At 47.1% G+C, this 12889-nt stretch overlaps 1 protein-coding gene across 18 annotated transcripts in view; it reads left to right on the top strand.

The window, feature by feature from the left end:
- Window positions 1–12889, top strand: part of NRXN1 (neurexin 1) — a 1598206-nt gene that overhangs the window by 776715 nt on the left and 808602 nt on the right. For all 18 annotated transcript variants that reach the window (XM_084829231.1, XM_084829225.1, XM_084829224.1 and 15 more), the window contains 2 exons: window positions 1048–1429; window positions 4277–4467. In XM_084829231.1, coding sequence (XP_084685357.1) covers window positions 1048–1429; window positions 4277–4467 — 573 coding nt within the window. The remainder of the gene's footprint in view (window positions 1–1047; window positions 1430–4276; window positions 4468–12889) is intronic.

The following is a 12889-nucleotide window of genomic DNA, read 5'->3' as shown; positions in this document are numbered from 1 at the left end:
TAGAGAGTACACGTGCATAAGGGTTTTATCTGTTCTTTGTGGATTTAACATCTGTAAGAATTGACAAACTCCACCCTGTCCTCCTACTGGATTGAGCCTAGTGGATTGAACTGGTAGGTCTGGGTAACCTCCACACCAAGGCTTACTCATTCACTATAAGCCAAGGTCAGGGAGGCTGAGAGATTTTGATTACTGCCACAGTTATATTACTAAACCCATGTCAAGGCCTGGTGTGTCCATATGGCTTGCTGAAGTCATTGATCCATGTCAGCAGGTCTGTGTGAAGCCCAGATAAGTAAGGGGCCTTTGGGGATCATTTTCACAATCTGGAACTCCTACAAGGAGTCTGCTCCTAAATTCATAGATTCAAATATTATCCATTGAAATCCAGTTATCTCCATATATTCGAATGAAATTCCTTGAAAAAAGGGGATACAGAGTTGGCTCCATTCCTAAGGTGGAAGAATCTTTTGCCTACACTGTCTCTTCTGTTTTGCAGTTAGCACAGTCCCTAGTAGTGCATAAGAGCTGATGGAAGCAGGTGCTTTGGCCAATGCCCTCAAGCTTATTTTTCTACTGTTTGGACCAAGCATTCACATACATTAATGCCTTTTTGGTGCAAACCAAAGGTGTTTGGAATTGGGTGAAGCTGGTTGGGTTGTTTTCTGTTTTGCTGTTGATTTTTTGTTGTTGATTATTGCTTTTTCCCAGGACTCTTATTCATTCTCTCTCTCTCTCTCTCTCTCTCTCTCTCTCTCTCCACCCTTATGTATTTTTCTGCTGTTTTGGTGTTTTAAATTTGGATGTATCTGATGTTTGATTTTAACTTGTATGCTAGGCACTTTAAGTTATTCTTAAAGATAAAGTGGGATATAATAGACATGATAAGTTTGGACATCCAACACAATGTTCACATGGGGCTCTTCAAAGTATTGTATGGTCAACATGGAAACAAAGGTGATATGAGTCACATGGTTGGACCTCAGGAACTGAGCCTAATGTTTCTGTTTCTGACACTAACTTCTCCAAACTCATTTTCATTTAAAGGTCAAATGGCCGGGGATCACACAAGACTGGAATTCCATAACATAGAGACGGGAATCATAACGGAACGCCGTTACTTGTCCTCTGTCCCTTCAAACTTCATTGGTCATCTGCAAAGCCTCACTTTTAATGGCATGGCGTACATTGACTTGTGTAAAAATGGGGACATTGATTACTGCGAGCTAAATGCCCGGTTTGGCTTCAGGAACATCATTGCCGATCCAGTCACCTTTAAGACAAAAGCCAGCTACGTCGCTCTTGCCACGTTGCAAGCTTACACATCTATGCACCTGTTTTTCCAGTTCAAAACGACATCGTTGGATGGGTTAATACTCTACAACAGCGGGGATGGGAACGACTTTATCGTGGTTGAGTTAGTGAAAGGGTGGGTATTCAAGACACAGCTCAGTAACACTGATGGTATGAGTCGTGGAAGCTAAATGGAATCTCCATGTTGTTCAGTGGCATTCTGGCTGGGAATGATTGGAGTTGAAATGCAACACATCTGAAGGTCATCAGACTGGAGAAGGCTGAGATTGGCCTTTGGTCTGATCCAGCAGGGTGAGCTCTTCTGATGTCCTTCAGGCAGAGACTTCTGCTTGAAGACTGTGAAGATCCATTGCAGATGAGGGTCAGAGAGGAGCATCCAGCTAAGGCCCTGCCTACACTACCAACACAACATTCTTCATGATCTATTTTAGATATCTGGATAAGTGGCTGTAGTGTTTCTCATACTATGTCTCACTCGCCTCCACAAACATTTCTCTCTCTCAGCTGAATGACATTTAGCTGAGACAACTTAATCAAGATTCCCTGTATGCCACCCATTCTCTAACTCCTGTTCAAGAGAAGGCTAAAGTTGATGGATGATGCTGAGGAGGGGTTATTCAAGAAGAAGTGTGTATACCGTACACACACATTACATGTGAAGGAATGTGTTCTCTACAAGGAGGATCATGTTCTCCACTAGAAGGGGAAAGGGCATCAGGGATAAGTCTTCACAAATCTCTGAATCTCTCCCAGCAAATGCCTATCTTCATCCACTGCTAACAGAAGAACTGGGGTGGCTGTTGCAGTGGAGGCTGTTGGCTTCAATTTTAGTGGGGCCATGAATTTGTTCTGGGTTTCATTCAGAACCAGTCAGAACTCTGAAGGAGCTATCCAAGGTGCTGAACCCATTTGGGGGATTGGGTTGACTAGGGTTTTAGTAAGGGTTGGGGGTGGCTTTGAAATGCTCAAAGGAAGACATTTCCACAAGTTTAAGAGGACTCTTCTGTGGCAGTAGGGCAGTGATGAATATTCATTAATTCATTCATTCATTCCTTGGCCACCTTTCAGGGCAGAAGCCCTCCCAAGGTGGCTTACAGCAATAAAATACATGAAAACAGTTAAAAACAATAAACACAACAATAAAAGCCAACAATAAAACCAGCAACAATGATAATGGCAGTAACAGTAACAATAGCAGTCATATCAAGAGAAGGCCATGGTGAAATAATATGTTTTCAAGGCCTTCTTAAAAGCCTGCAATGATGGGGCATGGCAGACCTCCGATGGCAACTTGTTCCCAAGGTGGGGGGCCACTGCAGAGAAGGCCCTCTCTTGTGTGGTCACTCACCTGATTGCTGTCATGCATGGGCAAATGAGAAGGGCCTGTCTTTCTGATTTTAAAGTGTGGGCAGGCTGATATGGGTAAATACTGCCCTGCTTAAAACTCTGAGGGCATAACTGCCATACAGATGTACATTTTTAATAGCCACCCCACTTCTCCAGAGAACCCTAGGGTTGTTAGCTCTGTGAGAGGAGCTAGAATTCCAGCTAATAACTCTTAGTTTCCTCTGAAAGGTATAATTTCTAGGGTTCTTTGGGGGAAGCCATGATATTTGAATTAGTATAAAATGGAGAGGAATTTATCTTGTATCTTTTAGGGACAGAAGTTCTGACTCTTTTGAAATACGGTGCCTGTTTACATATTGGGAGCTTTGGATAAAAACTTAGGGCTGGGCAAAAAGGCCGCCCCCCAAATTCTTCACACTATTTGTGTGTGGCAGTATTGTGTGTGTGTGCGTGTGTGCATGGGGAGGGGGTCATTTTGCTGAATATTCCCTGAAGGTGCAGGGGCTAAGCGCACTGCTTCCTTCAACAATATTGAAAATATATATTAAATAATGTTAAAACTGGATCCTAAGTTGCACCTGAAATTTTCCACCTGAAATTTTGGATCACAAACTGGGGAAGACATTTTGCCACATATTCTCTGGGAGGTGACTTGAATTATCCAACAGATCAGAGGGAGCTTGAAAAAGGATGTTTCCAAAATAATATCAGAAAATTGTTTTCTGAAGAATGGCAGCCCAGTTATGGATAGTATGTTATCCCATTCCCTAGTCAGTCTTATAAAATATCTGTGGTGTTTCATGTATGACTGAGAATTGCAGTCTTAAGTTTACTGAAGAGTTCCTGAATTTTCAGACAAGTCTAAACAACAGGGATGTACGAAATCCCTACCTGGCTCAATGCAAATCAATCCGCGGGGAGGGGGAGGCACTCCGTCCCTCCCCCTGGAATCCTTCCTGGCTGGCTCCGATCCATGGTGGCTCTGTAGAGCTGCCTTCCGGGGCCAGCCGAAGCCAGAGTTCCGGCCGCTGCCAGGCTGCTGCGGCCACAAATGGTGGCTATGCCATTTGCGTGGCTGCCTTTTGCCATGATAGGCTATGTAAATACTTACATAGCCTATCACGGCTTATTGCAAGGATGCAAATGGCATAGCGGCCGCCATTTGCACCCCTGGTCTTTGCTGCGATAGGCTACATAAGTATTTACGTAGCCTATCACGGCTTACTGCAAGGACACAAATGGCGGCCACTATGAGGGTCGCCATTTGCGGCCGCAGCAGCCCGGCAGCGGCCGGGAGACCAGCCGGAGCCACCGCCACATCCGCCGCCACATCTGCCGCCGCCGGAGCTGCAGGATCTGCTGCCAGGTACGTTCCGTCCCAGGGGGATTCCGCGGGGGGATTCCATGGGGGGGTGGGGTGGGGGAGGCCGTTCCGTCACGGATTCCAGAGGGCCGGATTCTAAAGAATCCGGCCTCACTGGAGTCCGTGGCGGAATTCTCTGACATCCCTACTAAATAAACTTAAGCCGGGATGGAATGGAAATGAAAGGTTATCTGTTTCATCCACCTACTCATTCGATAAGAATAAGCATGGCTATTTTTGCTCCCTTTTCAGGTATTTACACTATGTCTTTGATCTGGGAAATGGTGCCAATCTTATCAAGGGAAGTTCCAATAAACCTCTGAATGACAACCAGTGGCACAATGTGATGATATCACGGGACACCAGTAACCTCCATACAGTGAAGATCGACACAAAAATTACGACACAGAGCACAGCAGGCGCAAGAAACCTCGATCTCAAAAGTAAGTCACAGAAGTAATTGCTAGGAGGACAAACTGTGTCCTTGTATTTTGATATGGCTGGCACATTTTGTTAAAAAAAGTCTATAATATATAGGTAGAGGGTAGATATCATATTCATCATTTATAGAGCTACCTCCAATGGCACAACATTTGCAGCCTTGTGAGCTATGCAGCATTCTTCTGAAGGCACAGATGTTCAGAGGAAAGTGGATTAGGCGTGGTTATAAATTCTACTTTGTAGTCTTGCTATGGGATTGATTTGTGTAAGAAACAGCTTGATATCCTCCTCTAGTTGCTGCAGCAGTACAAAAACACAGTCCTGAGGCCAACATTTGTCTCTGCTCTCTAAACTGTTGAGACCCGCATGTAAAGATGTCACACGTATCTACGGAGATAGGATTCCACCATGAACTCTCCATATTCCCTCTGGCAGCCATCCCAAATATGCTGGAAGATGAGAGAATATTCTTATTCTTTCTGTGGAGCCTGCATTCATTTGTACCGGGAACAAAAAAAGGGGGCTGGATTCTAGGAAATCTCATTTGTGGGTGGGGGTGGGGGACATGTGTCCAGTGCTGCAGTCCCTGGGGTCAAGAAGGCTGATCCCAGGACACATTTGAGGAAGCCTGTTCATTCCGCTAGGCAAACAGAAAGGGTGGCATCAGTGGAGGCTGGTGGCTCCAGTTTCAGTGGGGCTGTGAATCCATCCGGGGTTTCAGTCAGAACCAGACAGAACTCTAAAGGAGCTATCCAAGGTGCTGAACTCTGTCCCCGAAATAGCTCCTTTAGAATACTGGCTGGCTCTGACCAAAACCCAGAGTGGATGCACAGCTCCACTGAAATCGGAGCCTCCATTGGGTGCCATCTAGGAATCTTGCAAAAGTGAGCACCTCTTTTCAAATGCCCAGAAGCAAGATCAGGACCAGCAGGGTCTGTTCACCTTTGTCCTCTCAGCACTGCCGCCACGTCTACCTTCCCCTGTCAGTAGTGCCTAAAAGCTTACCTTGCAGTAAGACAAAGGATCTTTGGTGGCAGCAGGCATTCCCCGTGGCTCAGAAGACTGTTTCTTGCCAAGGATGGAACTGGGACTACCAGTTCCAGACTTCCTCGCAGGGGGCAGGCCCTCAGAAGGGTCATGCTCAAAGCAAAGATCAAGCTCTTGCTTTCTTCAATCACTCAGTGGTTTTCTTCTGACTTGGTTTCTGGGAACCTGCGATTTCTCTGAAGCTTATCAAGGAATCCTCACTGAGAAGATCAACAGTGGCACAGAAGCTGTTCTGAAAGAAGACAGCTTGCTCACTGCAATGTCAGGTTATCTCCCATCAAAGTATTTTTCCAGACAGCAGTCTTTTCTCTTTCCATATACAACTGTTTGCTTGATGGGGAACAATAATTTGGATCCCCATGGAGATGCAAACCGTTGCTTGGATATCTGTGTATATTTTTGGCTGTTCTGGGGAAAAGCAGACACATTGGAGGAAAGAAAAAGAATGGTTTCGTACATTCGCATGGCAAACTAATGTGGTGTTTATGGTGGTGCATTAATGATTGTGTAATATGGGGTTTTGTTTTGTGGCTCCAGCTGCCCCCAAAGTGGCATTGATTTGCCACTGAATTTTGGTGGGGGTAGGATGGGGGGGAGCTTTCCCCACTTTAGTGGCAAATTGCACTCTTCCAGGTCTTCCCAGTAAAAAGAAAGTCCGATGCTGTAAAGAACAATATTGTTTAGGAACCTGGAATGTCAGATCAATGAATCAAGGTAAGCTGGAGGTGGTCAAACGTGAGATGGCAAGACTGAACATCGACATCTTGGGAATCGATGAACTAAAATGGACAAGCATGGGCGAATTTAATTCAGGTGACCATCATATCTACTCCTGTGGGCAAGAATCCCTTAGAAGAAATGGAGTAGCACTCATAGTCAACAAAAGGGTGGGAAAAGCAGTACTGGGGTACAATCTCAAAAATGACAGAATGATCTCACTACGAATCCAAGGCAAATCATTCAACATCACAGTAATTCAAGTCTATGCCCCAACCACTGATGCTGAAGAAGCTGAGGTTGATCGGTTCCATGAAGACCTACAACAACACCTTCTAGAACTAACACCAAAAAAAGATGTCCTCTTCATCATAGGGGATTGGAATGCTAAAGTAGGAAGTCAAAAAATCACTGGGATAACAGGCAGGCATGGCCTTGGTGTACAAAATGAAGCAGGACAAAGGCTAATAGAGTTTTGCCAAGAGAACACGCTGATCATAGCAAACACTCTTTTCCAACAGCACAAGAGGCGACTCTACACATGGACATCACCAGATGGTCACTATCGAAATCAAATTGATTATGTACTTTGCAGCCAAAGATGGAGAAGCTCTATACAGTCAGTCAAAACAAGACCTGGAGCTGACTGTGGCTCAGATCATGAGCTTCTTATCGCAAAATTTCGGCTTAAATTGAAGAACGCAGGGAAAACCACTAAACCATTCAGGTATGACCTAAATCATATCCCTTATGAATATACAGTGGAGGTAAGGAATAGATTTAAGGGATTAGACCTGATAGACAGAGTGCCTGAGAAACTATGGACGGAGGCCCATAACATTGTTCAGGAGACAGCAACGAAATCCATCCCAAAGAAAAAGAAATGCAAGAAAGCCAAGTGGCTGTCTGATGAGGCTTTACAAGTAGCTGAGGAAAGAAGGCAAGTGAAAAGCAAGGGAGAAAGGGGAAGATATACCCAACTGAATGCAGATTTCCAGAGAATAGCAAGGAGAGACAAGAAGGCCTTCTTAAATGAACAATGCAAAGAAATCGAGAAAACAATAGAATGGGAAAGACTAGAGATTTCTTCAAGAAAATCGGAGATCTCAAGGGAACGTTTTGTGCAAAGACGGGCATGATAAAGGACAAAGAAGGCAGGGACTTAACAGAAACAGATGAGATTAAGAAGAGGTGGAAAGAATACACAGAAGAACTATACAGGAAAGATCTTACTGTCCCTGATAGCCATGATAGTGTGGTCACTAGGGATGGTGGAGAATTTCTCCCCGAATCTCCGGGAGGCCGAATGCCAACGCATTCGGGCCCCCGAAATTGTTGGTGAAATTCTCCACCCTCCCCAGCCCCCTCCGGGATGGGACTTACCTCCTGCGAATGTCCCTCCCAGCGGTGGGTCCCGGCGGCGTTTCGGCGGCGTTTCGGCGGGGGCGGCGGCCAGTCTTCCGACCGGCTGCCGCTGTCGACATTACAAAATAAAGTTAAAAAAAAACCAAACACCCGTGATAGGCTATGTAACGATTAACGTAGCCTATCACGGCTAGATTTCCAAAGTCAGCCGTGATAGACTACGTAAATCGTTACGTAGCCTATCACGGGTGTTGTTTTTTTTTCACTTTGTATTTCGTGGCCGGGGAGATGGGGCGCTTCTCCCTGGCCTGAATTTCGGCCAGGCGAGGTGGGGCACCTCCCTCCCGGCCTGAATTTCGGGCGAGGTGGGGCGCCTCCCCCCCGACCTCAACTTCGGGGGGAGAAGCGAAGCACCTCCCCCCCACCACGAAGCAAGCTGCGGGACCAGGTAAGTGACTTCCGTACATCCCTAGTGGTCACTGAACTTGAGCCGGACATCCTCGAGAGTGAAGTCAAGTGGGCCTTAGGAAGCATTAGTAACAACAAAGCTAGCAGAGATGACAGTATTCCAGCTGAGCTATTTAAGATCCTAAAAGATGATGCTGTTAAAGTGCTGCACTCAATATGCCAACAAATTTGGAACACTCAACAGTGGCCACAAGACTGGAAAAGGTCAGTTTACATTCCAATTCCAAAGAAGGGCAATGCCAAAGAGTTTTCAAACTACCATACAATTGCATTCATTTCACATGCCAGCAAGGTTATGCTCAAAATCCTACAAGCTAGGCTTCAGAAGTATGTGAACCAAGAACTCCCGGAAGTACAAGCTGGGTTTCAAAGAGGCAGAGGAACTAGAGATCAAATCTCCAACATTCGCTGGATCATGGAGAAAGCAAGAGAATTCCAGAAAAACGTCTATTTCTGCTTCATTGACTATGCTAAAGCCTTTGATTGTGTGGATCACAACAAACTGTGGCAAATTCTTAAAGAGATGGGAGTACCAGACCACCTTACCTGTCTCCTGAGAAACCTGTATGAGGGTCAAGAAGCAACAGTAAGAACCGGACATGGAACAACCGATTGGTTCAAAATTGGGCAAGGAGTACGACAAGGCTGTATATTGTTGCCCTGCTTATTTAATTTATATGCAGAGTACATCATGAGAAACGCCGGGTTGGATGAATCACAGGCCGGAATTAATATTGCTGGGAGAATTATCAACAACCTCAGATACGCAGACAATACCACCCTAATGGCAGAAAGCGAAGAGGATCTCAAGAGCCTCTTGTTGAGGGTGAAAGTGGAGAGTGCAAAAGCTGGTTTGAAACTCAACATTAAAAAAACTCAGATCATGGCATCTGGCCCCATCACTTTCTGGCATATGGAAGGGGAAGAAATGGAAGCAGTGACAGATTTTATTTTCTTGGGCTCCAAGATCACCGCAGACGGTGACTGTAGCCATGAAATTAAAAGACGCTTGCTCCTAGGGAGGAAAGCTATGGCAACCCTAGATAACATAGTAAGAAGCAGAGACATCACCTTGCTGACAAACGTTTGTCTAATCAAAGGTATGGTTTTCCCAGTAGTAATGTATGGCTGTGAGAGCTGGACTATAAGGAAGGCTGAGCGCTGAAGAATCAATGCTTTCGAACTGTGGTGCTGGAGAAGACTCTTACGAGTCCCCTGGACTGCAAGGAGGTCAAATCAGTCAGTCCTAAAGGAAATCAACCCTGACTGCTCATTGGATTGACAGATACTGAAGCTGAAGCTCAAATATTTTGGCCACCTAATGCAAAGAGAAAACTCCCTGGAAAAGACCCTGATGCTGGGAAAGATTGAAGGCAAAAGGAGAAGGGGACGGCAGAGGATGAGATGGCTAGATAGCATCACGGATGCAATGAATATGAAATCGAGCACAGCACACTCTGGGAGAGAGCGCAGGACAGGAAAGCCTGGCATGCTGTGGTCCATGGGGTCACGAAGAGTCGGACAGGACTGAACAACAACAACAGGTCTTCCCAGAATGTGATTTCTCTTGAAAACAAACTGCATACTCACCACATCCCTTTTTTTAAAGAGGAAAGGTGGCTTTACGTTTCGGCCACTGGCACCACACCACCCCCAAATTGGTGGTTAATCAGCAGCACAGCAGCAATTTTGACAGTGTGCGTGTGTGTGACCCTTGGTGAATTCTGGGGGTGGGGGCAAAAATGGTCCACCCCAGCTATAATGGATTAATCCACAGGAAATTAACTGTCCGTCGTACCCAAAAACTAACCAACAAGATCTGAGCATGGTCAGTGGACATAGAATGCTAGTCAAATGTTTGTGGGGGTGGGGATTAAAAAAAAAAACAGGGGGAGGGGGAATGCAATTGAAAGTCTGACAACCTGAGTCGGAGCACTCCACAATGCAACAGATTCCATTTGTATGGACTTGAACCAAAAGTCAAAGTACTTATGTCCCACTGACTTAAAAAATGCACACTTCAGGGAAAATTCCATACAAAGCTGTGTGTATTAGGGGACATGCATATGGATTTTCATGTTGGCCTGTTACCCAAATGTACACAAACTATTGTGGAAATGGGATGGAGCAGGCTTGACTCCACAAAAAGGGATAACTCTAGAGAGCAAAACTAGGAAGGGACAAACCCACCCCCATCCGGTATCAGCGAGCGCCTGCTGAAGCGCTGCCCCCACATGAGGCCCCCCAGACCCATGCTCAAGCCCCCACAGCTCACAGAGCCACCTGCATTCAACCTGGATCCTGTCCATGAGCACCCGCCATTTTGCCAAGCTTATTGTTATGGGAAAAAGGGGGTCATTAAAATGTGCATATTTAAATATGTGCACATTTGGGCTTGGAATCATAGAACAGTAGGGTTGGAAGGGGCCTACAAGGCCATCGAGTCCAACCCCCTGCTCAATGCAGGAATCCAAGTCAGAGCATCCCTGACAGATGGCTGTCCAGCCTCGTCTTGAAGGCCTCCAGTGTGGGAGAGCCCACCACCTCCCCAGGTAATTGGTTCCATTGTCGTATTGCTCTGACAGTCAGGAAGTTTTTCCTGATGTTCAGCGGGAATCTGGCTTCCTGTCACTTGAGCCCATTCTTCCATGTCCTACACTCTGGGATGACTGAGAACTGATTCTGGCCTTCCTCTCTGTGACAACCTTTCAAGTACTTGAAGAGCACTATCATATCTCCCCTTAGTCTTCTCAAGGCTAAACATGCCCTTCTGCTGAGCTCGTTTCTCCCTTTCGCTCTGTACTCGTGCTTCTTCAAAGTCCATAGCGCCTTTAATATAGGCTGACCTCCAGTTGGAATGCTCATGAGTTAGAGCTGATGTTCAGCTGGAATCTGGCTTCCTGGAACTTGAGCCCATTATTCCATGTCCTGCACTCTGGGATGATCGAGAAGAGATCCTGGCCTTCCTCTCTGTGACAACCTTTCAAGTACTTGAAGAGCGCTATCATATCTCCCCTCAGTCTTTTCTTCTCAAGGCTAAACATGCCCAGTTCTTTCAGCCTCTCTTCACAGGGCTTTGTTTCCAGTCCCCTGATCATCTTTGTCGCCCTCCTCTGAACCCTCTCCGGTTTGTCTGCATCCTTCTTAAAATGTGATGCCCAGAACTGGACACAATACTCCAGAGGAGGCCTAACCAGCACTGAGTAGAGGGGAACTAGTACTTCCCGGGATTTGGAAACTATGCTTCTATTAATGCAGCTGTCAGGAATGCCTTGGCGGCCTCCCCCAGTAGATCCCAATAGCCAACTCAAGACACAGACGAAAGGGAATTCTTTTCAAAGCTTTAATCCCATTACAGCTTAATGACTCTTTCAGATGCTAATCACCAGCGGCTAAAGCAAGGGACAGGAGCGTGGCCTTAGCTTCAGACAAGCAGTTGATCCCCATTTGAAAGGGAGTCACTTGAAGACCCAGAACGTATGGGCTAGGAAGAGATCCTCCCTCTTTCCCTTGGTTCCATGGGAGGCAGCCGTTGCTTGCGCGCCAAACAGGCGCTACGCCTCCTTTCCGTGCCCTCCATCGCTCGTCACTCTTTGTGTCTGAGTCGAGCATCTAAGAAGCCCCCCTCCAGCACTTCCTCACTACCCAGGTCATTAAGTATCTCTGGAATGCTGGGAGGAGGAATATCTGCCAGGTGCTGAGCCTGTGAGGGATGAGCTGGCTCCGCTCCCACAGATTGCTGTTCCTCCTCAGAATCAGAACTGCTGTGGGGCTCTATGGGCTCAGTGTCCACCCTGACATCATCCCCGCTCCATGAGGCCCCCCCTCGTGCTCCTCCCCTGGGGCCCCGGGTTTATGGGGGCACAGCTGGTGGAAGCGCCTCAGCAGCAACGGAGCATGAACATTTTCCGTGGGTTCCCAGGATCACTCATCTGGCCTGTAGCCCTTCCAGTCCACCAGATATTGCAGGCGGCCGCAAAAAAGACGGGAGTCCAGAATCTCCACGACCTCAAACTCCTCCTCCCACTCCACTAGCACTGGCGGCAGGGGGGGAGCTGATCGAGTGATGAGGGTCGCCAGAAACCAGTGGGGACAGCAAGGACCGATGAAAAGCAGGATGGATCTTCATGGATGGGGGAAGAGCCAGGCAAAAAGCAACAGGGTTAATTTGGGCCGTAATCTGGAAAGGCCCCATGTGGCGAGGCATGAGCTTCCTTGTGGGTGAGTGAGATGGGAAGGTATTGGGGGGACAGCTAAACCCAGTCCCCAAGTTGCAGAGACGGACCCGGCTGGCGCCACCGGTCTGCAGAGGCCTTGTAGGCTGCCTTGGTTTGCTCGAGGGAGTCCCGTAAGAGATGGTGTACCGCTCGCAACTCCTCCAAAAAGTCTTGGGCCGCTGGCACTGAAGAGGGACCTAGGGTGGATGGGAAAGCCTTGGGGTGGTAACCAAAACTGGCAAAAAATGGAGTTTGGCAGGTGGAAGCATGGCAGGCATTGTTATAAGCAAATTCTGCGAGAGGCAGCAAGGAAAACCAGTCATCCTGCTGGTAATTGACATAACAGCCAAATACTGCTCCAGAGTCGCATTGGTGTGCTCGGTCTGACCATCCGTCTGTGGATGGTGGGCAGAGGAAAGACGGAGCATCACCTGGAGAAGCCCAAGTAGCTCCCTCCAGAAATGGGCAGTGAATTGGGCCCCCCTATCCGAAATGAGACCCTCAGGCCATCTGTGGAGCTGGAAAACATGTGCCAAAAAAAGCTCCACTGTCTCCCTGGCTGTGGGCAACCCAGAGCAGGGGCTGAAATGGGCCATCTTAGAAAACAAAT

This window comes from Heloderma suspectum, chromosome 1, assembly GCF_057233095.1.
Source record: "Heloderma suspectum isolate Gila_16-S chromosome 1, 16-S_ref, whole genome shotgun sequence".
Classification (NCBI taxonomy): domain Eukaryota; kingdom Metazoa; phylum Chordata; class Lepidosauria; order Squamata; family Helodermatidae; genus Heloderma; species Heloderma suspectum.
This window is presented reverse-complemented; position numbering and strand designations above follow the sequence as displayed.